The 27250-nt window shown below is 42.8% G+C and overlaps 1 protein-coding gene across 2 annotated transcripts in view; it reads left to right on the forward strand.

Moving 5' to 3' along the window:
- Positions 1–27250, forward strand: part of CYB5R4 (cytochrome b5 reductase 4) — a 1195924-nt gene that overhangs the window by 741992 nt on the left and 426682 nt on the right. For both annotated transcript variants that reach the window (XM_078648153.1, XM_078648152.1), the window contains one exon: positions 22966–23088. In XM_078648153.1, the coding sequence (XP_078504279.1) occupies positions 22966–23088 (123 nt within the window). The remainder of the gene's footprint in view (positions 1–22965; positions 23089–27250) is intronic.

The raw sequence follows: 27250 nt of genomic DNA on the forward strand, positions 1-27250 counted from the left end.
TTCAGGAACTCTGGCAAATCATTGCAACACTTTATCCATTCCCCTGACCCCCCCCCCCCCGATTTGTTCTACTTTTTTGTTTAGTTGGTACGGGTTTTAAAGCGTCTTTCAATCACAGTCTGAGTGCTGTGATTTATTGTGGAACTATGAGATTTGTTTATGGGGATCTGTGTTGTGTTTTTAAATATTGTATTTAGTACTTTTGTATGTCATTTTCTCATTTATGGAAAGACACAAGTTCGGGTAGTGCTGCGGATGCCATCTTGGTGTTTGGGATTTTCCAATGATGATCCACATTGGCAGATTGGTCCATATATGCACTTTGTGGGTAGTGGGCAGTGGAAATCGGGGTTCACCCTCCGATACCAAGGAGCTAAGGGTAGTTGCTTTATGCCCATTGTATGCGGCAGTGTGCACTGGCTGAGCAACCTTGCTTGTGCACATTGCCTGGTTTTAAATGGTGACCTCTGGTACCATTGAGTTCCTTGTAGTGGCTGGGAGCGTTTCTTGAGACTGTTTCACTTCACCAGACTGGGGCAGGCTTAAGGTGGTAGTGTAAGGGCGCAATATTTAAACTCTGTGGTAATTCAATGATCCTTCTACCATGCCTCTGAAGGAGGATGCTGCTTCTAACTACGGTTGAACAATTTAGAAGTGGTACTAGTAGAGTTTGATGCGAATGAGTGTTACAAGTGGAGCTGGATGCTAGAGAAGTTGATGGGTCGTTTGTAATACAAGAAGGGATTTGTCATATCGGTACTTGCGTTAACGGTCTAGTTCAGCATCATTACGGTTCCTTGCCATCCTGTGGTGTCTATAGAATCAGTGGCTTATCAGACTCTCTTTCTTGGGTGCTAAACCTTTTTGGAGCACAGATGGGCAGACTTACTGAGCAGGCTAAGTTTGGTCTGAAACCACTACTAAAATGTGTGTCACAGTTGAATGTTTTACACAGTAGACACCATCCTCCTTTTTCAACAACTCCTGCAGACCAATCAGTCAGAATGTAAGAAACCAGGAGCTAGGACAGTTTCCAAAGTTCGGAAACTAATTTATGCATCTCTGCTATAGGGCAACAGGATAAATAGGCATTACTGCATACTGCCAATGAGGGGTGGTATTGCACTGTTTTCCTTCTTTGAAAGCCTGTTTTGTATCAACATATGCGGAAGATGATTTAATTTAGGCTTGCAGCCTGGCTGCACTCCGTGGAGACACTGATGTCCATCTTATTTACAAGTCCTCTTTTAGGTTTCTGGGAGACCAATTTGATTTTTTAATTGCTAACATTTTAGGGATTCTTCATCTATCTAAGTAAGTCTCATCTTAATCCAGCCCACAGCTTGCAGGTTTTAGGTATCCTCTTTTGGACTGATGTAGTAGGTGTGGTCCTGGATCTGTTAGTGTTTGCGTTTCTCTGACAAGTTATCAACATTTGGGGTTCCACTCGCTGCTGGCTGAGAGTGTAGTTGGAGAGCATAGGGTAGACTCTCATTGTAGTTGGGGCACACCTCTAGGATTGATTTAGGAAGACATTGAAATGGTTCTCCTTGAGGTTTCCTACCGCTGGGTCATCATTCGTGTTCCAAGTTCAAACGAGAAGGTAGTTTAAATGAAAAAATACGATTTTGTTCCTTATCTTGTGGTTAGAGAAGTTAATACGTGCTTTACCAAACTGTAAAGGCTAATAAATAAGGCCACACTGAAACACGAGCAGAATGGATGCGAGTGGTCCCCATTTATTAAATAACATTTACTTTTCTGAATCTTTGTCTTTAAATTCTGCGTTGATTACTCCAGAGCCAAGTCTTCAGAAAGTGTAGTTTCCATGTGAGATGGATTCTATGTAATCTTACATTTTCCCCTTGTTTCATACAGTAATTGCCTATATGTCTTCTTTGCTTTATTTGGCATATAGTACATTAGTTTTGGATTGTTTCTTGATTTTACTTAATTCTTCTTGACAAATGTTCTACCGCCACTTCTAGCTTGTGAGAACAACCCAATCCTCTAGAAGCGCGCTGTCCCTCTTGTGTCTAGAAGCACAGGTCCCGCCACTAGGCTTCCTTAGAGCTCCATGTATTATGTGCCCTTCAGGCGGGGACGTGGAAGTGCCCCAGCCGGAGCTGCTGTTGCCCCATTACTGGAGGAGGCTGTATGATCAGTTTGTTGTCTTTGAGTAGCACCAGTCCTGTGCCTTGCTTAAGTCTGCACTTTATTGATTACCAGCATGGTGGTAGCTACCGACGAGGAGGGATGCGAGGTAAATTGCTGACGAGTGATCAGATGACGCTTCTGGGTTTTATGGAGGCGATGGCCCCCTCTGAAGCTTGGACTGAAAATGATCCCACTCTCTTGGTACCCTTCAGACACAGGCAGTGGGTGGGTGGTTCCTGCCTGCTGTCTGTGACTTCTAGTCTGTGCTTGACATCTTTTTGTCGGCTTTGTGTTTTAAGCTTCCAATTGAGTTGATGAATGTTAATCTTTCCGCAACCCTAATTACTGCCATAGAAATTAAAACCGAACTACCTTTCTTTATTTCTCACTGGGCCCTCCCGGGTTCGGTCCAAAAACATTTCAACCAATTTTGACTGTACTCTTGCAGTTCAGCGATCTGGTATCACATTTTTATTTGACATAAGTGTGGCTCTGTGTGTGGCTCTGTGTGTGTGGGGGGGCGGGCTCTGTGTGTGTGGGGGGGCTCTGTGTGTGTGTGTAGGTGTCGGTCTGTGTGTGTGTAGGTGTGGGTCTGTGTGTGGCATTTGCGAGAGATTAAGTTATTGGCATTGTAAATGACAATGCCATTTATTTATCCGTTTTCAAAACCAACACATAAATGACAATTTTGTCATTTACAATGCCAATAGCTCTAACTTTTGCAAAGGCGAAACCGTTGCATTGTAAATGCTTGTTTTAAACTGTCCTGCCATTAACACAGCAGTCAATTAAGACTGAAGGCAACCATACTGCAAATACAAAGTATAATGCCAGGCCTGCAGGTTTTCTACATGTCCACTCTTGCAAAAGTAATGGAAAGTTGGCAAATCAAGAAATACCTATAGATGTGTGCAAAGCAAATAAAGCAGACTGTGGTAAGTATGAATACTGCAATTGTTTTTGATTTCTGATATCAAGTATTTGAGCTTTTAGAATTTCAAAACACAAAGGGCTCATCTCTTCAAAATGCCTTGACACTGGTTAGGATTTGGTATGTGAAAAAGCGGTGGCATTTGCAAATCCTTTGTCACTTGTCTGGGTTTTAGAAATAAATGCTTTTTTCCTGTGGCGAAACATTACATTTAACTGGCGCCTTCTCTTGTCATCCCGAAGGTTTCTATGCCATTTGAATAGGTTGACAAACAAACAGGTATACATAGCACAAAGTAAATGTTTGGCAAGCACTTTAGTTTGCCATCCGTAAAACATCCTACACGTAAATAAAGCTAAAGCAGGGCCCCCAAAGGCTACAAAGATAAACCATTGATGCACTGTGCTTGAGCATAGGATTGAACCTCGTTTATTTAGTCTCCTGTGTACGCGCAAACCATACAGAATCGACCCTTCTGGCTTACCATCTCTGCACGGACATGGTGACTAGAGGAACGCATTCCTCCATAGTTGGGACAATATAAGCGCTGTTTTCTGTCAGACCTGTACTCACTGCTGGTGCTGCTCCGTATTCAGAATGTTCATTGATGTGGCGCAGATCCTCCTTCTCTCGCAGCTGCAAAAGGTGCATTTGGCTCAGAGGGTTTCCTGACTTTCTTCCTCTTTGTAAGCTTGAGCACGAGCCCTGCACCGGCGTGGAGGTGGCCATGTTGGCAAGAGGCTGCAGTGGTAACTGAGGGGAGGGGACACGGAAAATGAGCGGCAGAGCAAGCACATGCTCTGAATCTCCCCATGTGAAACTCTCCTGGGAGAGAGAACACGCAGCACCAAAGCTGCATTAAGTAACACGAGAAGGAAACTAAAAGAAAAAGAGTGCACCTGAACTAACAGATAAGCTCTCCCATGGAAGGCTACTGAGTAGTTAGGCGCTGCTCCATGGGTGGTAACTAGATAAAGGAGGAACAAGGAGCAGTAACAAACGAATAGAAACCAAGATATTATGAAGAGCAATTGAAGTAACAGATAAAAAGCAAAGGTGGTGTTAAAGCCCACAAGCCTGAATACAACATGTCTCGAAGAGACAATTCAAGCACTGCCTAGGCTCGACCTAAAGAAGGGCAACATGCAGTCAATCAAAGTGAAAGCATCCAGTGGCTGGAGCGGGCTATTCTGTTGATCTATATCTTCTGCTTGGGATGGGAGGGAGTATGATTTGTGTGACAAGTCAGCAGATCAATTGTGAAAGAGTGTTGAATAGAATCTCCTCTATGTGTATGTATTTTTGTATGATATTATTTGGAAAACACGAGGCTGGAAAGACAGCTAAAGCTGTCTTTACACCAGACCTAAAAACAAAAACATCAGAGAAGCTGTCACTGTCTGCAAGCAGAACTTCAGAAATATGCTCGATGTACTTTACTGAAGAGGGATGTTTAGTTAGTGGGAGAATGGCTATGGACCAGCAAATCTGGCTGCAGAATGCTACTTGATTCGCAAGACATGAATTCAGATTCCAGCAACTTAGCCTCTAGACTTCTTTCACAGCTATGTACACAGGCTGGAAATAAATGAGCCACTGCACCAGCCCATGGAAATAGTGGGAAACTAAGGAAGTAGGACAAGAAAGGCAGAAAGGATACAGAGGGAAGTGGATTGCTCTCAACAATATCAATCATTTAGGTCAAGTATCATCAATATATACGTTTAAAAATGCCCTATAATAATTCCCAGTTCTCATTTTGTATTTTTAAGTGAGCAATGCATATACCATACAACATTTATAGTGTAATAAATAAGTGTACTTTGTAGATGTAAAATAGTCCTTCATGTGTTACAATGCAGGGACTCCATAGGAGATAGAATGATACTCCAAAACACCTGTATAATGACATGAGACAGTAATACTCCTCTTGGGAGGAACCAAAGGGCTCTCAATGTAAATGTTAAAGTTGAGGTATTGGTAACAACACATCTGCGGACTGCTGCACGGTCAAACCAGACATACAAATGCAGTAAAAGACAGACACCCAGTAGGTAATATCCCACATGCTATGCTGACAGAGAGAGGACGAGACAGTCAATGAGGGGGCTATATGGATGGGCATTATAGCTAATAATAAGTGTGACTTATGCCCACAGCAGCATCAAGGAGTCCACATCCAGAAACAACAGCAATAGCAGGACTGCACCCGTCCCTCTAACTTCCATGAGTGGGAGATCACACAACATTACCACAGGAGATCTCACAGAGATTTTTCTTGGACATGTCCCACCGATAATGGATCACATGCTTTCCTGTCATTGAGACTTCCAGGAAAAAGACCGTGCATGCCTTCTGCTCACCCATGGTTGGTGAAATTCATACTTTAAACACCCACAATTGAGCAGAGGTGAGCATCCAACCCCGCAAACAGCAACAGCAGTGGAGTGTGAGGATCTGCACTCAACCTGATCTCCTAATGTAGGTGAACGTTCATGGATCAAAAGAATGGAATTATAGCAACCGCAATGCGATGTAGTGCAACACCGTATGCATTGGGTGACTTCAGCTGACCACTGACTCCAGTGAATGTGAAGCAACACCGTATCCAGCCACATGAAAATTGGTGTGGAATAGCACAGTAGAGACGACTCAGTCAGAGGCTGAAGCATATTATTAACCCTCACTTGCTTTTCTTATAAGACTGGGACATACATTGATTTTATTTATGGTTGATTAACTAAAGGAGACTGCGAAGAAAGAACTTAGATTTTGTAAACTTCGTTATTAGACACATGTTGTCCAGACACTTTGACCACCAAGAATTCTTTAATGGCCCTTTCTATTTTGAATACGTATTTTGTGACTCTAATCTTGCAGCCTGATCTGGTTTTAAGTTGAGATGGGGAAGTTATGTGATATTGCTTCTTCTAGTTTACGTATGGTGGCTTATTTCTTGCAGTACAGCTACTTGTAAAATGTTATGTACTTCTGAAGTATCCTCTTGACCTTTTACCTTGCATTGAAAAACAATCAGAGAACCTGCTTTTGGGAAGCTCTGTCATCCTTTGGTAACGATAAAAAGAAAAAAGAATTCTATTCGGAAATGTCAATACTTTCAAGTAAGCTTTGAACAGAACTCTAGTCGGTGTTTTTTGTTTTGATTGCTTCGGTACTCATAAACACACTTCTAGCCATGGGCAGTCATCAGACTTGAGTTGCCATCTTTGCAGAACTGTCGAAAGGACGATGGCACACCAGCAGAGATCCACACAGCCTTCAACACAGCCCTCAAATCTTACCACCACACCACCTGAGAAGCACAGAAAGCAGCCCTCACCATCCGTCTGCAGTCCACCAACCACATCAAGGACCTTTTCACCATCGTCAGAGAAATGTCCCCCACAAACGCCATCAAAAACACCATCCAGCCATCCCAGTCCCCCTGCAACTCGCTCGCAGACTTCTTCCACTCCAAGATCGCCAACATCTACAAAAATTTGTAACCCCAACCACCAAGACCAGTCCTACTCGCTACTCCCATTGACCCCCCCCCCACCTCATCTACTGGGCACCCCTCAGCTCCGAAACTACAACTTCCATCATGTCCTCCATCCACTCCGGAGCCCATGTTGACCCCTGCCCCCACCGCATCTTCAACCTCGGACTCAAAGCAATCAGTCCCCTGCCACTCGCCAGCATCATCAGCACAGCCCTCAGCACCACCACTTTCCTGGAATCCAGGAAGCACGCCAAAGTAAAACCCCTGTAACAATGGACCCATCCAACCTCAGGAACTACCACCCCATCTTGCTCCTCCCCTTCCTAGCCAAGGTACTGGAGACAGCCATCAACTGCCAACTTACAGACTACTTGGAGTCTTTCCACCTGCTAGTTTCCTCCCAATTTGGCTTCTGTCCTCTTTTCTCACCGGACGCACCAAAAGAACCCGCTTCCTGCCATACACCTTTGACCCCATAAGCATCATCTGCGGCGTGCCCCAGGGCTCCTCACTAGTCCAACACTGTTCAATATAAACATGATCCCACTGGCCCCCATCATCCATGGCCAGGGTCTGAGCATAGTCTCCTACGCTAACAACACCCAGCTCATACTCTCCCTCACCGAAGACACTGTCTCCACCAGATTGAGATTCCAGAACACCGTGACCAATGTCGATGACTGGATGAGAGCCATCTGCCTCCAACTTAACACTGACAAAACTGAAGTTTTCCTCTTCAGAAGACCCCCCTCTTCATGGAATGACTCCTGGTGGCCTTCCACCCACGGACCCTCACCCACCCACTCATGCACGTAACCTTGGAATCATCATCGAGAGTGAACTCTCCATGAGACTACAGGTCAACTCAATTGCCTCCACCTGTTTCACCACCCTCAGAATGCTCCTGAAAGTCTTTAGATGGATCTCTACTGACACCAGGAGAACCATCACCCACGCCCTCATCACCAGTTGACTCGATTATGAGATCACCCTTGACATCGAAACCATTACCCACATCCTCAATCGCCACCAAACCATGCAGAACTCAGCTGCGGGAATAATCCTGGACCTGCCCATATGGGCCCACATCACCCCCCACCTCTGTAGTCTGCACTGGGACTCCGTCAGGATGAGATGCCACTTCAAGCTGCTCACGAACAAATACAGAGCTCTCCACAAAACCGGACCAGAATATCTGAACAACCGCCGGACCTGCCACTGGCCCACCAGACACCTGCGGACTGCCACTTTTCGGTCACCACTCACAAGTAATCCCAACACTGCAGGAGCGAAGTAGGTCCCATTCACTAACCGTGCCTTAACTACTACTTCCCATGTACATATATTAGAGCAACAGTAAAAGAATGCACAGTGAGAAGATGGGGGAAAAACAAGAGAATGGAAGAAACAAGATGTGGACCCTCAGTACGATGCCCCCCCCCCCTTCACTGGCCGATGAATCACTGATTAGGGACTCTGAGAAGCTGAAGAAAAGAGAGAAAGAAAAACATCAGGTACTGAAGAGAACAGCAGTCAAACTCTATTAAGCAGAGGTTTTATAGCAGTGTTGTTTTACTTCTTACCACATCTTGAAAACACCTCGGCGGAATAACCAGAGATTCTATAAAATATACTTCACAGGTCCAAAGAGGATCGAAATCACCCTTCTCAACTGCGGGATAAAAAGCCACTCCAGGAAACACCGGCTAACTACAGAGGCAAAAATAAGGGATCTCTTCTTTCCCGATGCGGTCCCTGTACGCTTCGTGAAAGCGTCCAAGAAACCCACAACAATGGGAACTGGTTACAAAATATATGCTGAGTTTCCGTAGAAAAGAAAAAGGGAAAACAAATTAACAGTCCTGTACTTCGCCAGCTATTTCCAAAGGAATAAGCAGTTCTACGAAACCAAAGAAAAAGTGTCTGTCCAGCACTCCAGGGAATACGAAACGCATTACTCCAGAAGCCAAGATCCGAAGAGCAAGTCCGGAACAGAGTCAGCAATGAAGGAGGCAGCGCATATTCCAACAACGGTGCGTGCGAAGTCCTTTCAGTGTATTGAACTGGAATTGAAACATTGTATTTATACCCGCTTACAGTATAGGAACCACTGCAACCGCACCATCACTCTCACAGTACCCAAAAGAAAAGATAGATTAAAGGTAAGCAAAATCAAGCAGACCTAACAGCACCCACTCCCAAACGACCCCCTACAGGACGGGGCTTGGACAGATGCCGTGCATGAAACAAACGCACCAACCGGGGGCCATGCACAAAACTGGCGGGATCCCAGGTACGATCCTCAGTGGTATAGCACTTCCAATTCACCAAAAAAACGGTCTACCCCGCCGTCTCCTGGAATCCAAACTGGCATTCACCTCAAACTCTTCATGCTTGACAAGCACCATAGGTGGAGGGGGAGGCAAGGGCTGGGAGGTGACAGTATAGGGTTTCAAAAGGGATGTATGAAAAACAGGGTAAATCTTATAGTCATCAGGCAAATCCAGTTTCATGGCAACTGGATTCACCACCCGTACTATCTTGAAGGGACCAACATAACGTGGCTGCAACTTTCTGGGACCACCTAATTCCAAATTATTAGCAGACAACCACACCATATCTCCTGGAGCATATGATGAGCCAGACAGCGATGTTTATCAGCCTGTCTCTTCATGTTTTCTTTAGCCACCGTTAGGTGTTCATGTGTCTTTCTCCATATTTCTACCAAAACATGGCTCAGAGTGTCAACTGCCGGAACACGACCTGAGGGTTGTATTGGAAGAGCTTGAGGATGAAATCCCATGGAACAAAAGAAAGGAGTCATACCCAAGGCTGAGTGCATGCTGTTATTATATGCAAACTCAGCTATGGGGAGCGTTGTTTCCCAAATACTGGTTAAAGAAGAGACAATGCAGATATTGTTCCATCGTCTGATTGGTACCCTCCATTTGTCCATCTGTTTGTGGATGATAAGCTGAGGACAACCGGAGCTCCATCTTTAATGCGGAGCACAATTCCCTCCAAAAATGGTATATAATCTGTGCATTGCGATCCGATACAATAGCAATGGAAATCCCATGTAATCATACTGCTTGTGAGATATAGGTATCAACAAATTCTCTAGCTGTAGGCACCTTATGCAATGGTACAAAATTAGCTGTTTTGGAAAACAGATCTACAACCACCAACATTGTAGTGTACCCTGCTTCCAGGGGAAGATCAGTAACAAAATCCCTGCTAATGGTATGCCATGTAGAAAGGGGTGCCGGCAGTGGATGTAACAAACCTACAGAAGGAGTATGTGACGCTTTGGTGACTGCACAAACTGGACATGAAGCCACAAACACCTGTATGTCATGCCCTAATGTGTCCGACCAGATTCAACAAATACAAATCTCCTTTGTTTTTGTCATCCCAGGATGTCCAACTAAGGATGAAGATTGGCGCCAGGTAAGAAACAGATTCCTCAACTCAGGTGGTATGAAAATCTGTTCTCCGCAATACAACAATCCATCCCTCAGCTGAAACAAAGGATTAAGCAACCACAGTGGCATATCAATGGTTCCCAACTTTTACTGAACTATAGCAAGAAATTTGTCTACAGAATTACACCCTATGATCTTTTCTCCTGAAACATGGGTCAGTCTTCCACAATGGAAAAATCATCCAAGAAGGCCACATGTATATGTGAGAGGGCATCAGATTTTACTTGTTGGACTGCAGGTCTGTACAAAATCGTAAAATCATACTAATTGAAAAAACAATATCCATTTCATCTGCCTGGGAGTTAAAGCACGTGCAGCTCGGAAAAATTCTATATTTTATTGTCCGTGTATATCTTGATGGTATGTCTGGCTCCCCATAAATGATGTCGCCATTCCTGAAAGGACATATTTATTGCCAACAGCTCTCTTTCGGCCATGGTGTAATTCTGCTCAGCTGGTAACAAGTTCTTAGAAAAGAAAGCAATGGGATGCATAAGTCCCAACTCCAAATCCCGTTGTGACGAGACCCCCACCATGGCATATTGAGAAGCATCAGCCTCAACGAAAAAAGGAAGTGCAGGATCAGGATGTTTGAGGACAGGGGCCAAGCTGAATTTTTCCACCAATGTCTCCAGAGCTCTTGAGCTGCAGAAGACCATACAAAGGACACCGCTCTTGTCAACAAACTAGTCATAGGTGTTATGATATCCAACGCCTAAAAAATTGGTAAAGCCTAAGAGAACCTGTCCGTCTTTTTTAGTAGGAACTGGCCAAGTTGTGATTGCCACAGTTTTTTTAGGGTCCATCTTGATACCCTCAGAGGAAATGAGAAAACCCAGAAACTCCACCGAAGACACTTGAAATTTGCATTTGTCCAAAGCTGAAATGCAGCAGGGGCGTTACACTAATCCAAAAGGCATAACACAATACTCAAATAAACCAAACTTAGTAAAAAATGTGGTCTTTCCATTCACCCCCTCACGGACAAGAGTGAGATGATAAGCACCCCGTAAATCGAGTTTAGTAAAAACTGTTGCATGCCGCACTTGGTCCAATAGTACCGGAATCAAAGGGAGCGGATATTTATTTTTAATCATTACCTTATAGAGAGCCCTATAGTCAATACAGGCACAGAGATCTCTTTTTTTCTTCAGTATGAAGAAAATTGGAGAGGACACAGGAGAAGAGGATTGCCAATATCTCATCTAAATATGTCAGTAAATGTCTTCCTTCTGGTTCAGATAGAGCATAAATACGACAACATGGCAAAGTAGCCCTGGGAATCAAGTCAATACGACAGTCAAAGTTTCTATGTGAGGGCAACATACTGGCCTGAACCTTGTCAAACACATCACCCTAGTCAGCAAAAGGGGGAGGAATACAACTGTTCTCTACACCTGCACCCACTGCACGCATCAGGGACGGATGTATGACGTTTTAACGCATGCATTTACAACGCATGCCATCACAACGCAACTTTTACATCGCAGGTGCCATTACAACGCATGGCATTACAACGCAGGTATTTACAACGCAGGGGCTATTACAACGCATGCCATTACAACGTAAGTATAGGTAAGTATATAATTTAAATTACAAATGTAAATAATTCTAATTTAATTAATTTAATTTAATTTAATTTAATTTAATTAATTTAATTTAAATTTAATTTTACTTTATTTTTACCTTGTACCCTTTTACCCAAAAACCCAAAACTGACTCTGAACCCTAAAAATACCCCTTTACCCAAAAACCCAAAACTGACCCTGAACCCTAAAAATACCCCTTTACCCAAAAACCCAAAACTGACCCTGAACCCTAAAAATGCCCCTTTACCCAAAAACCCAAAACTGACCCTGAACCCTAAAAATGCCCCTTTACCCAAAAACTGAAAACTGACCCTGAACCCTAAAAATACCCCTTTACCCAAAAACCCAAAACTGACCCTGAACCCTAAAAATGCCCCTTTACCCAAAAACTGAAAACTGACCCTGAACCCTAAAAATACCCCTTTACCCAAAAACTGAAAACTGACCCTGAACCCTAAAAATACCCCTTTACCCAAAAACTGAAAACAGACCCTGAACCCTAAAAATACCCCTTTACCCAAAAACTGAAAACTGACCCTGAACCCTAAAAATACCCCTTTACCCAAAAACTGAAAACTGACCCTGAACCCTAAAAATACCCCTTTACCCAAAAACTGAAAACTGACCCTGAACCCTAAAAATACCCCTTTACCCAAAAACTGAAAACTGACCCTGAACCCTAAAAATACCCCTTTACCAAATAACTAAAAACAGACCCTGAACCCTAAAAATACCCCTTTGCCCAAAAACCCAAATCTCACCCTGAACCCTAAAAATGCCCCTTTACCCTAAAACCCAAAACTGACCCTTAACCCAAAAAATACCCCATTTAAAAAACAAACATATAACATTTTAAATATAATTATATACTTACCAGTACTTACGTTGTAATGGTATGCGTTGTAATAGCACCTGCGTTGTAAATACCTGCGTTGTAATGGTTTTTGCGTTGTAAAAGTTTCGTTGTAATGGTAGTGCGTTGTAAAAGTTGCGATGTAATGGTTGTTTCCCATCAGGGACGATACCCAATCCGTAGCCTCCAAATAACAATGCTGCAGACAATATTCGGAGTCCAATGTGACAGTCCGTCTCCCTCAGTCAATCTTTGGGTTATGAAGCTGTAGCCAGGGGATACCCAGTATTACCCCAGAAGAGGGAGAATCGATAAGATCTGAACAAACGGTCTCTGAATGTCCATTATCACATAACACCAGGAGAGGCTCGGTTTACTTAATGAGCAACCCAAATGATAACTCAGAGCCATCAATACCTCTAACTGGTTTGTGTTGTTCTATAAATACACAAGGAACATTCAATTTCTCTGCTAAATGGATATCCATAAAGTTCTCTGTGGCACCAGAATCAAGTAACACCGAAATGGTAGTTCTCCTGCTATTCCTAAGTACCAAATTCACTGTAATAGTGAAATGACGCAGTACCCTTTGGACCGAACCCTCAATATCATAAGGGTTAACATGCTCACTTTCTTCAGAACATAATGAAGTTATATCCTGTTGCACAAAAGCCACTGACTTCTTCGAAATAATACCAGAGGGCTTCACCGGACATTCACGGGCATTATGTTAATTCTTCCCACAATACAAACATAAATTGTGAACCAGCCTTCTTTCCTTTTCCTCTCTGGACATTGGACCCATCACCCCACCTATCTGCATAGGTTCAGGCAAGGATTTCGATCCTACAGCTTCTTTTTGTTCTCTCACAACAATAACATGTGGTGCTCAAATCCGATTTTTCTCTCCTTTCCATTCAGAGAAACAATGGTTTCATTTTACCACCAATTCAATGAACTCCAAGCAATCCTCCGGAGGACTCGCCACTTGTGATACTACATCCTTCAACTCCTCACAGAGACCCTGATAAAACAACAATGTCCTTTTCTAAATAGGCAAATGTGTTTCAGATACAAGCCTGTTAAAGGAAGAAATGTAGACTAACAAATCCTGCTTCCCTTGTCGTAGTTTGAGCAATTCTGTGTAACTGGCCTGCATAAACGCATGTTTTGCATACAAGCGACGCAGTTGCTCCTTCAAATTATAAAGAATAGGATCATTATTATTATTATTTGTAATCCCCGTGCTGCACGCACTGCCTGCATTTACATTCTCGCCCCTCTCAGCAGCCGATTAGGTGCTGCCTGGGATCATTCTCTTGAGCCGACATCTTGGGTGAGTAAGAGGGCGAGCTGACTAGTTGCTCGGTCCTCCCACCCTCACCAGCATAAAAGTTGCGTCTTTCCTATGCGCGCAGCTTGTCAGACCACAGTTCGGTTCCTGAGGCGGAAGCCGGGAACGCGCAAATAGCGTTTTTAAACTCAAAATTTTATTTTGAATTGTACTGTTTAATTGCTTTGGCACTGAATTATCCCTTTTTAAAAATCCCCGTGCTGCGCGCACTGCCTGCATTTACATTCTCGCCCTCTCAGCAGCCGATTAGGTGCTGCCTGGGATCATTCTCTTGAGCCGACATCTTGGGTGAGTAAGAGGGCGAGCTGACCAGTTGCTCGGCCCTTCCACCCTCACCAGCATAAAATGGTCACCTCTCCTCGGACGCGCAGCGGATGAGCGCAGCGGGCGCCCCGGAGGCTCGCCGATGGCTCGTCAAAGGCGAGCCCGTCTACGCTCGTCCGCGCCGAGACCGGACCTAGGGCCAGTTCCCCAGGCATTTGTTCCCTAAATTTAGTATCACACAGAATCCAATATAAAGCTGAGTACTTAAAGACATTTAATAAAATTACCCATATCTGCAGCCCCATAAATTTGGGTCATTTAAAGTACTCGCCGTATACCTGTCCCAATTGCTCTCTTCACATTATGGATAATCCCCATCTACACACTCCTGCCATGACTAAAATTGATAAACCTCCTGGAATAATCAAAGCAGCGCATGTTAATGCTAGATCGCCTCCTATACACAGATATGAAATAGCTAATATTATTGAAAACTGGAATTTGGATATTTTGTTCATTACAGAAACTTGGGGCGACCTGGCTTGTGACCCCGATTTTACCACGCCCACTCCAGAGGGCTTTATAAATATTAGACATGACAGGCGTTTAAAAAAAGGAGGAGGCATAGCGATAATATATCGCGACAATTACACCTTACTAATGGAGCCCCTTACTATCAGCACTTGTGAGGCAATTAACTTTACGTTTTTTACGCCATACTCTAGCTCATTCAGAGGCATCTTGCTCTATCGGCCCCCGGGCCCTCGCTCAGTATTCCTACCATCTCTGAGCTGCCTCTTAGAACCTATAGCAGGAGAAAATAATTTCTCCATCCTAGGCGATTTCAATTTTCAAATGGATATGTGTGAAGACCCAGACACCATCACTCTCCTTACGGAAATGGAAGCAGTAGGGTTAACCCAATTAGTTCATTCCGCTACTCACTCTGCGGGACTTACGTTAGATGGAATTTTTTCCAATCTTAAATCTATTTCTATTGAGAGAATACTCCCTTTTATGTAGACTGACCACGCTGCCGTATGCTTTAATATCTGCCCTCCCTATCCTCCCACCACCAAATCCTCTTATTGTAAAACCTCCAAATCATGGAAAAGTATCAATCTCGATGACTTTAATCATAAACTGCATATGATGTATGATATTGACACTTCCAATCCAAAATCAGCTGCTGCCACTTACACGAATTGCCTCCGGAAGATACTTGATGCCACGGTTCCTACCAAGAAAAGATCCACTAACAGAACATCCAATTCAGCTCCTTGGTTCAATGAGAGACTTAGGCTGGAAAAACAAAGCTGTAGACGGCAAGAATGTAAATGGCGCAGAAACTATGACCCAAATGAAAAAATCTGTTATAAAGACAAATTAAATAAATATAAACAAATGATCATCTGTCAGAAAAGTGTATATTATAATAATCAAATTGAGTCAGCACAGCACTCAGTTAAGCAACTCTACCAGGTTGTTTCACATCTAACAGGGCAGGACAAAACAACCACTAAAGAAAAGTCGCAACCGATGTGTGATGCCCTCTCAGTTTATTTTCAAAATAAAGTTTGTGACATTTACTCTAAATTTAGTAAGTACACCAATGAAGTCACAAATTCCAGTAAAGTCTCTGACTTCAGTCTAAATACTGCACCTACTTTTTCCTTTGATCATGTCTCACCTGAATTAGTTCATAAACTTATGATGACCATCAATTCAGGTTCACCAGATGACCCATGCCCCCCACCATACTTAAATTGGCTCCCGACATCATATGTCACACACTTACTGACATTTATAATGCCATGTTCACCTCAGGTATTTTTCCATCTATATGGAAAAAAACAGTAATCAAACCTCTTCTCAAAAAAACCACACTAGATCCGTCCATTGTCACCAGTTACAAGCCAATAGCATGTCTCCCTTTTCCAGACAAAATTATACAAAAAATCATGAACATCCAGATCTCTAAATTCATAGACAATAACAACTGTCTTGATGACTCACAGTTCAGATTCAGAAGAGGTCACGGTACGGAGACTGCTTTAATAAAAGCTTCTGACGAAATCAGAATGATTCTGGACGGAGGAGGTGCGGCGGTGCTCATAATGCTCGATCTTTCCACAGCTTTTGACACGGTTGATCATACTATTCTGATCGACCGTGTCACAAAAGCCGGTATCTCTAGGAGCGCCATCTCCCTTCTCTCTTCCTTCCTAGCCAATCAGCAACAATCGGTGACCATGGGCGGTTACTCATCCTGCTCATTTGCCCTCCCCTGTGGGGTCCCCCAGGGATCCTCGCTAAGTCCAACGCTTTTTAACATCTATGTGGCGGACTTTGCGAGGATCATCAAAGCTCATCACCTAGCAGTTACATCTTATGCTGATGATACACAGCTTGTCCTGGCAATCAACAACAATGGGCTGGAAGTAGCTAATAACTTCCAACAGGGAATGCATGCCATTAGCAATTGGATGAGTAAAAACTGCCTAAAGCTTAACTCGGATAAAACCGAGGTTATGGTATTCGTCAAACTCACTCCCACATGGTCCCCCACCTGGTGGTCTCAAGATCTAGGATCTCCACCTACTCCAGTTAACAAAGTCAGGAACCTGGGAGTGATCTTTGACGATAAACTTTCATTTATACACCAGGCAAATTCTGAAGTCTCTGCATCTTTTTTCACTTTGAAAATGATCAGAAAATTGTTACCCTACCTTCCTATAAACACCATAAAAACTTTGATCTCCACCTTGTTAATGTCCCGAGTTGACTATTGTAATGCCCTTTTGCTTAATGCCCAAGAAAAGGTGCTAAACAAGCTTCAGCTGGTGCAGAACGCAGCCGCTAGACTTATCACCAGAACACCGAAATTCAAACCAATTTCAAAAATTATTCGGAAACTCCATTGGCTGCCAGTGAGACACAGAATCAAATTTAAGGCTCTGTGCATAGCTTTCAAAACTATTCATGAAAAGGGACCAACCTTTTTAAAGCACTCACTCTGCCCTTATAGGCCAATTCGCACTCTTCGATCTTCCAGGGCAAATCTTCTTGATATAGCCAAATCAAAGAAAGTTACTTGGGGCGACAGATCTTTTTCAATCGCCACTGCCAAATTGTGGAATACTCTTCCACATCAAATAAAAAGTATTACAACCTTGATACCTTTTCGAAAACAACTCAAAACCTGGTTATTCAATCAACAATAACGCTACTTAATCAAATATTCTACAGCTATTCTTTGATTGACTGACCAGCGCTGAGACACCTCCGGGTATTCATGCGCTTAACAAGTTTTATAAATAAATAAATTACTGTCCTTCAAAGGGACAGACCATGTGGCTGCTGTGCCTGCCAATTAAGAGATAACAAATGCAACCTTTGCTGAATCATCCGGAAATGTACTTCACAGGTCCAAAGAGGATCGAAATCCCCCCTTCTCAACTGTGGAATAAAAAGCCACTCCAGTATACACCTGCTAACTACAGAGGCAAAAATAGGGGATCCCTTCTTTCCTGATGCGGTCCCTGTATGCTTCGTGAAATCGTCCAAGAAACCCACAACAATGGAAACTGGTTCCAAAATATATGCTGAGTTGCTGTAGAAAAGAAAAAGGGAAAAACAAACGAACAGTCACGTATTTCACCATCGATTTCCAAAGGAATAAGCAGTTCTACGAAAGCAAAGCCAAGTGCCTGTTCTGCACTCCAGGGAATATGAAACATGTTACTGCAGAAGCCGTGATCCGAAGAGCAAGTCCGGAACAGAGTTAGGAACGAAGGAGCAGTGCGTATTCCAAGAACGCTGCGGGTGAAGTCCTTCCGGTGACATGAACTGGAATTGAAACGAAGCATGGAAAGAAGGTGTACATTGTATTTATACACACACACAGTACGGGAACCACTACAACCTCACAATCACTCTCACAGTACCCAAAAGAAAATATAGAAAAAAGGTAAGCAAAATCAAGCCCCTACTAACGCTACCTATACTCGGGACCTAACAGCCACCCTGGCCCTCGCCACTGTCCCATACATCTATCGCACCTGAACCGGAGGCCACTCCTTCTCCGACCTTACAGCTGAAGCCTGGAACGACCTCCACATCCACCTCCGAACATCCTTCGCCAAGTTCAAAAGCGGACTCAAGACCTGGCTGTTCAAATAGACTCACATCACGCTAGCTCCTCAATAATTCTTGGGGGTGATTAGCGCACTTAACAAAACTCTGATTGATTGATTGAACTGTTTTCTAATCTAACATGATATAACAGGGAGAATACTCTACCTCAGCTGATAGATAGGAAAGAAGACCTGACCTATTTTACCTTAGCAGTCGGTACCATTAATTCCCATAAATTCTTACACATACAAAGAACTGAAAGGATTCAAATATTTTTTGCCAAAGTAGATATTGCCTTCTTGATCACTTCAGTTAGTAGAGTGGTTAAAGCATTAGATACTATGAGAATTGTTGGAGATTTACACATTGTTATAAATTGGTGCAGATGGTTCAGCTGTGGCCATAGGCATAGCCAGTTGTTTTGTAATCCATTATGCACATAAATATGAAATAATGCATTGTTTATGCTTTATATTTCATGATAGTCTGCTTTCCTTTCCTATATCTAACATGATATATTTTACTCAGTCCTAGTGTAAAGTCAGACGTTCATTCACTTGTAAGGCTGTACAAATTCCCATGAGATTCTTTAACAGAACATCGGACATCACAAGGAGACTTTCTTGAAGCTACAGTTAGGATACTTTGAGCTCTCTGAGGCAGAAAGGTGTGTATTCTTTCAGCCAGGGGGTTTGTTTTTCAAAGGACGTTGGCAGGTAACCCAGTTAGGCTTGCACAGACTGGGCCTTGCGAGCTGAAGTTAGCCTGCTCTCAGTAAGCAGATTTTACACCTCTCATTATGGCAGTATGTTTAGATGCTAATTCTTATCAGCAAGGACTCTGGTGGAAAGACAATTATCAGAAATAAAATTTGATCTCACTTCATACTTTTCATATTCTTCATATTCTCTTTTGATACAGTAACTGTTATTGTCTATATTTTCTGAACTAGTTTGATATCTAATAAAAGTTTCTCACAACTAGTCCAGCTGTTTTGTCAGTATGTATCCTTGCTCTGGAGAAAAGGCGGGAAACCGGAAAAATAAACCTCTTGTCTCTGCCAAGTTTATCTGAAAAGGTGTACTCTGTACCTTTTGTAGATAAGTTTGGGATAGGTTCACAAGATACTTGTCCATTTTCGCTGCTCCAAATGTTGGGTTTGTGTAACTGTAGTGCCTGGGGACTAAAGAAAATATATCAGGTGTCACCAAAATTGGCTTGGTAACGCCAGGGATGTATTTTTTTCATCATGAAATGTGGCATGAGGACTGTAGGAGACCTTTTATCTGTTTCCAATTTCTTTTAGGTTTTTTCAGGAACATTTTTTATGACTTATTATGTGGTGCTTTGATCCTGAAACCATTGACAGTGATTCATCAAGCGGTTAGGCTGTTTTTTTGCCACATCCTATGAGCGATTGATCAATGTTTTTTTAGAGAATAATGGGATATATTTTCCTTAAAAAAAGGAGAACTACATTAGGTTTTATACATTTGTTGATAAACTGTCGAATATGTTAAGGCAACAGAAAATGAACTTCAAGTGAATAGAATTGATCCACATACTATATACAGATGGAATGGCTAGGATTATGTGTGACTTAACAGGAAACTATATAAAGGAAAGTGGTCCTTGACATTAGTTCAAACAAAAACCTGTGTGAGTATCACTTATGTTTTAGTAATGCGATTGAATCCGCATACATTGATTCAAACAACGGGGGGAGATATATTGGAGTGGTATTATTTGCAAGTAGATTGAATTCAATGAAAAAACAGTACCCAAAAATAACAATTTGAACTGAAACAAGAACAATAGATTATAGCCACATTCTGGGTTCTTGTTGTATCAGGAATTTACATATTTATTTACATCTTTATAAAACAATTGTGATTGTAAACGGCGCAAAAGACTATCAGAGTATAGTCAGTGAGGAGAAAGAAAGGGTGCTCTCGTGATTTAGAGGAAGGAAGGAAAAGAGACAATTCTATTATACAATTATAATGTTTACACAACGGAAAGCGGGAGAACTTCCGCTATCATATAAGCCTGTCCGTAACGATTGAAGGGGGGGAATGAGAATGGACTGGGGGAGGTACAGGCAAACAGATAGAGCTCTAACCTGACCAGCATCTTTGGTATCCTATCCAGACCACCCGCTGGATCATGGCAACCCAATTCCCCCCCCCTCTCTTCCCCCACTCCACTATTACAGTCCTGAAGAAGACCCGCAGCCGAGGTCCTAAATATCCCAGGAGCACCAGGGTCGAAACGTCGACGGTTTTCCAATTGTTTGCCTGTACCTCCCCCAGTCCATTCTCATTTCCCCTCTTCAATCGTTACGGACAGGCTTATATGATAGTGGAAGTTCTCCCGCTTTCCGTTGTGTAAACATTATAATTGTATAATAGAATTGTCTCTTTTCCTTCCTTCCTCTAAATCACGAGAGCACCCTTTCTTTCTCCTCACTGACTATACTCTGATAGTCTTTTGCGCCGTTTACAATCACAATTGTTCTTGTTTCAGTTCAAATTGTTATTTTTGGGTACTGTTTTTTCATTGAATTCAATCTACTTGCAAATAATACCACTCCAATATATCTCCCCCCGTTGTTTGAATCAATGTATGCAGATTCAATCGCATTACTAAAACATAAGTGATACTCACACAGGTTTTTGTTTGAACTAATGTCAAGGACCACTTTCCTTTATATCATTTATACCCAGGTCCTTTGATTCTGTGGGTGACACCCCATTGATTTAATGGTTAACTGGAAACTAACTAACCCATTCAGAATGAGAAGACGCATGCACTAGGGATGGACCTGGGCACAAAACCAATTTAACTTGCTGATTGTCATGGCTGCTACAATCAGGCCAATTTGGGATTGTGACCGGACACCTACCACTCTTGTTTGCAAATCATGCATTATTAATGTCCAGAACCAATATGCTGTTAAAACATCTAGGGCCAGATTTGGCTTGCCAATTACCGGTCGGGACCGGTATTTGGGAATTGACATGTAGGGGGCATTTTATTTACAGAATCTGTATATTTACCGATTCGGTAAATTTATAGAATCGGTAAAATACCGATTCGGTAAATTTACCGATCCTGTAAATCAATATGTAGGTGGCACTGTAATCAGTGCCATAGGCCCTTACCGAATCATTATTTACCATGGAATACTATTCCATGGTAAATAACGAATTCCAGTGTACATGCACATCTGTGCATGTACACCTGTGCCATGTGGCACACAAACATGCCCTATGTGTGTCACATGGCACACAAGCCAGAAACAGGGGTGCAAGAGGGTGTCAAAGTGACACCCTGTCCGCCTTGTAAAATCGGTAATTTTACCGATTCGGTAATTACCGAATCGGTATTTGCTATTGAATCCTATGGGCTTCAAGGCCCATAGGAATCAATGGCAAATAACGATTCGGTAATTACCGAATCTTACCGATTCGATATTTTTACCGAATTTTTTACCTACATAGCAATTACCGAATTGTAAATACCGAATCGGTAAAATTCGGTATTTACCATTCGGTATTTTGCTATTACCTACATCTGGGCCCTAGTGAGCTCTTTTGAATCATGCTATGTGTGAATAGATCTTCAGATTATCATGGCTGAAACTAAAATTATGGAAATTGGCGGGAGCAATAAAAGGATACATTTATTTTATTGATAGGGTGCTGTTGATGCAGCTCTTAAAGTATTTGGCTTCTGTTTGGTAGAACGAAATATTTCAAATCAGCGATTAAGTAGAGTTGCATGGGCTTTTGAAAGACTCGGTTTTAGGCTACTGGATTATTCTCCTGGAGCAGACATAAAGGCATTTGAAACTGACACTGTGAGTGCTTGTCAGGTGATCAGTTTCAACTATTATTATTATTATCATCATCATTATTACTAGTAGTAGTATTGATATTATGATTATAGTTAATACTGTTTGTGATATTGTTAAGGGTTTAAAGAGGCTGTAGAAAACGATCTGGAAATAAATTACCTGTGTTGCAAGATATTTAGGAAGAAAACAAAAGAGTCTTATGTCTGTTCCGAAATTTCAGGTGGTTTATGGCCATTGTGAGCTCAAGGGTGATGTGAATTCCAAATAACTGCACACTGTATCTGGTATTAGCTCAACCAAGTGAATCGCACACTTTATGTTTTTTAAACCAATTTTGCTTATTTCACCAGTTATCATTGTCCAGGAAGTGAGAAAGCAGGAAATTAAACATATTTTCTTTTTTTTATTTAACATTTATAGAAACTATTAGTTGCTCTCTTATTTTGTTCGGATTTTAAGCAGATAAAAGCCGCATTGCTAAAACGCATACTCCTGCAGGGTGAAATAATGACCCCAAAGGGTTTGTTGCATATATGTAGATCCTTTCATACCTTTGCACATTAAGTTGCAGTCTCTTAATTTATAGGGGGTACATTGCTTTTTCATTGTTTTTAATGCTCTTCATTGTTTTTAAATATCGAAGTCATTGCATTATTTAAATGGGTTTCTGCTTTTTAAGGTTATTATGTTTTATTGTATTTGTTTCTGCGTTGCTTGTGTGTTTACAATAAAATGTAAGCCTGTTTTTGTATTTGGCTACTTTGGATTTTTTCCAATATGCCGTTCCTGCAAATGAAGGTCTAATTTATTTGTTTTTTTCTTTTTCCTTTTTAGTATGCATCACTGGAATTGTGGGTAAAATAGAGATTGTACTTCAGAAACAAGATAGGGTTACATGGGCAAAGCTCGGCGAGCCATTGGACGGCCATAATTCATTCATCAAACGTACAGACAGAGGTATTTCTTCAATAATGTTTATAGCCCCTTACAAAGTTATGTTCATGACATTATATTCATTGAGGTACTGAAAAAAGCTCCCATTTGATAATTTCTCTCAAATGTTTTGAATGTGTAACTATAATATTAGTCGCTACTGTTCTCTACATCTTTTTCATATATGCCAACATTTTACAAGTGGAAAGTGGGAGTTTTAAAATATAAAGAAATCAGGGAATGCATTTTCCCAATTGGCACACATTGTATCAGAGTTAATTTCAGGCAGGTGGCAGGTAAATGAAGCATTTTTTTTGCCTTTCTCCCCCCTTAGACTAACGTTGTTTGACATTTGAGTCAAATTCTAAGTCAGTTTATTGAATATGGCCCACTGTCGCTTTTATTGTACCCTTGTGTCCTGGATTGTGCACTTTGCCCTGCTTTTATTGAATACCTTGCTCTAACATTTTAGTAATTTGCCATTTTTGTTTGTGAAAGAGGTTTTAGCAAAAAAAGTATACAGTCTACTGAACCGGATTTTATTCCTTGTCTCTAGTTGATTTTTCAGCAGGGTTTGAATAAATAGGATCTAACCTGCGAGTCAATGAGGTTGGACAGAATGATGGATTAAGGCAGAGAAAGATATTTTTCTGACATAGGGCCTCATTTAGAATTTGGTGGATGCACACATCTGCCATAATGTAGCAGATGTTCAGAGTGTATGGATGTCTATTCACTTTTAATAGGGCACACAGGACATCTGGCACTTTTTGTGTGGATGCCCCTCATCCTTGTGGCGATCAAGATTCCTTCAGGAAGGTCGTAAAAATTCTGCCTTGATCCTGATGGATCTTTCTGCAAGTTTGATACTGTTAACTACTCTATTCCTGGCTCAGATAGGCTTTGAAGGCACTGCCTGGAGCAAATTCAAATAATTTCTGGTCAGTAGAAAGCAACAGATTTGTCGTTTTTGGGTGCCGTCGGGCGCCTTATGGAGTCCCACATTATTTCATAGTATTATTTATGAGCCCCCCCCAGCTAAGGTGAAAGAATCATATGGCATGGAAATTAACCCATATTTCGGTGATACCCAGTTGTTCCTCAATTTTGACTTTACATCCTTTGATACGTTGGAGGCTTTCAGATCTTGTCTTAGTGATGTTTTGCATTGGTTGCCTGAGAGCCATCTGCCATGCAACACACAGAAAGAAGAGATTGTTTTCTCTGGTCAAGGAAAAGAGCACTGGCTCAATAACTGCTGGCCTAGTGATCTCCCTCTTCCAGCTTCAAACACAATTGCTAAAACCTTTGTTGTAAAGTTTGATACTAATCTGTCTTTCCAACCGTAGATCCTTGATACTGTTGGGACCTGATTTGCCTTACTGCTCTTGCTCAGAATGTTTCTCAATCACGCTGTAATGACCTACACGTTTTTCTAGCATTATGTATCTCTGTGTCCCTGAAAAATGGAACAGAAAACTTGACATTTCTAAACGAGACTCAATCTCAAACATCGGCAGAACCTGCATTTGCTCCCATATAAAAAATATTCTATTTAAGGGTTGTCACCATTCATCATGCTTTCTACAAACTCAGCCCTAGGTATCTTGTTTTCAGGATTTTGTGACAGCCAACAGAAAACCTTCGGTCTACATCCGCTTTATTAGTTACTATACCTAGGTTCCACCAAGTCAGACAGGGAGGACGATCCTTCTCGATTCTTGCACGTAAAGAATGTAATTGGCTTCTTCTTTCGTCGAACAGTAATTTAAATAGATCCTATAACCCACCCATTCTCATCCCACTTGATATCTGAAAGGCTACCTTCTATTTGGCTGCTACTGAACTGATATACTCCTTTGAGTAGCTGCATGCTCTATAAGTCAACTCATTCATTCATTATCCCCCCACACTCTATTCTCTTTTAGAAGTGAAAACAAAATCACTTGGATGGATCTCAAGGCTTTTATCACTAATGACTCCAATAGTTTGGATGGATTGGCTGCCATTGTAGTGATGAACAAAGTGAAAAAGTGCCTAGTGGCGCAGGTGCCTGTCTATGGCTTATGCAAGGGTACAAGATGCACTGGATGGCTTCTCTTGACTAATTTAGAAGTTATGATGCATTATTTCTTGAGCAGGTGGCACAGTATGCTCTGGTCAAGAGAGACTATATTGGATCATGGATGAGTGGTGTGAACTTGTTGTGCACAGTGTGTAAATATTCACAAATCTTCAAATGAGATTTGAGCTGACAAAGCCAATAAAGTTGTAACAAAGTCTGTGTGTCTAAAATAACCACTAGATATGGCATTTTCCAATTTTAAATGTTATCATTGGTAGTCTCTTCCTAAGTCATCGAGAAGATCGTCAACAGACAGCTGACCGCCTTCCTCGAGACGAACGGATCCCTCGACCCCTCGCAGTCCGGCTTCAGAGCCAACCACAGCACCGAGACCGCCCTCATCGCAGCCACCGACGACATCTGGACCCTGCTCGACAAGGGGGAAACAGTGGCCCTCATCCTCCTGGACCTCTCCGCTGCGTTCGACACGGTCTGCCACCGCACCCTAGTCCAGCGCCTCAGCAACATCGGTATCCAAGAGAAGGCACTGGAGTGGATCATCTCATTCCTCGCCGGAAGAACACAAAGAGTCCGCCTCCCCCCGTTTCGCTCCGAGGCCACCGAAGTCATCTACGGCGTCCCGCAAGGATCTTCACTCAGCCCCACCCTCTTCAACATCTACATGAAACCTCTCGCAGCCATCGCACGCCAGCACAACCTCAACATCATCTCTTACGCCGACGACACCCAGCTGATCCTCTCCCTCACCAGAGACCCCGACACCGCCAGAACCTGCCTACATGAAGGGATGAAAGACGTCGCCGAGTGGATGAAGGACAGCCGCCTGAAACTGAACTCGGACAAGACGGAAGTCCTCATCCTGGGATCTTCGCCCTCCGCCTGGGACGACTCCTGGTGGCCCCCAGCCCTGGGCACCGCACCCAAGCCAACCGACCACGCACGCAACCTGGGCTTCATCCTGGACCCCTCCCTCTCGATGACCAGACAAGTCAACGCCGTCTCCTCATCGTGCTTCAACACCCTGCGTATGCTTTGCAAGATCTTCCGCTGGATCCCGACCGAGACCAGGAAGACTGTCACCCAGGCACTCGTCACCAGCCGACTGGACTACGGAAACGCCCTCTACGCCAGAACCACAGCCAAGCTACAGAAAAGACTCCAGCGCATCCAGAACGCCTCCGCCCGACTCATCCTGGATGTCCCCCGACGCAGCCACATCTCCAGCCACCTGAGGAACCTGCACTGGCTCCCCGTCGACAAGAGGATCACTTTCCGGCTCCTCACCCACGCACACAAGTCTCTCCACGACCTGGGCCCCAAGTACCTCAACGACCGCCTGACCTTCTACACGCCCACCCGCCAGCTACGGTCCACCAGCCTCGCCCTCGCAGCCGTACCACGCATCCGAAGAGCCACCGTCGGAGGAAGATCCTTCTCTTACCTGGCTGCCAAGACTTGGAACTCCCTCCCCATCCACCTTCGGCTGACCCAGGACCATCTCGCCTTCAGGAAACAACTCAAGACCCTGCTGTTCGAGCAGTAGCATACCCCTCCCCCCAAGCGCCTTGAGACCCTCCCGGGTGAGTAGTGCGCTATACAAATGGCATGATTGATTGATTGATTGAAGTCACACACTTACACAGACGCACTAACACAAACACGCATACCCACACACACACTCTCTCTCTATTATTGAATATGTTTATTCACGTGTCAAATACAGTGGCATACTGGCTTAATACATACATGGTACTGTGTCATCATAAATGTGCACGTAATCAGTTGTATCTACTGCCACTGTGAGTGTTAAACCAGTAATTACTGATATAACCTTCTCTTAAAACATTCAAACATCTGTGGTGTTTACGGCTTTTCTTATCTATGCCTAAGTAAATTACGGTAGATATCAGTTATGATGGTATGTCATGACCATCTTTCTATTACCCATGTGTTGTCACATGGCCATCGTTCTATAAGTCCCGTCATGCCACTTACCCCCTATAGAAATGAGATCCCAATTTTTCACATTCATCTCACTAACGTCCTCCGATTGGGTTTCAAAAGTCTGATGTACTTCTGCCCATAGACCTGCTATTGAAC

The sequence above is a fragment of the Lissotriton helveticus genome, chromosome 6 (assembly GCF_964261635.1).
Source record: "Lissotriton helveticus chromosome 6, aLisHel1.1, whole genome shotgun sequence".
In the NCBI taxonomy this organism is placed as follows: Eukaryota; Metazoa; Chordata; class Amphibia; order Caudata; family Salamandridae; genus Lissotriton; species Lissotriton helveticus.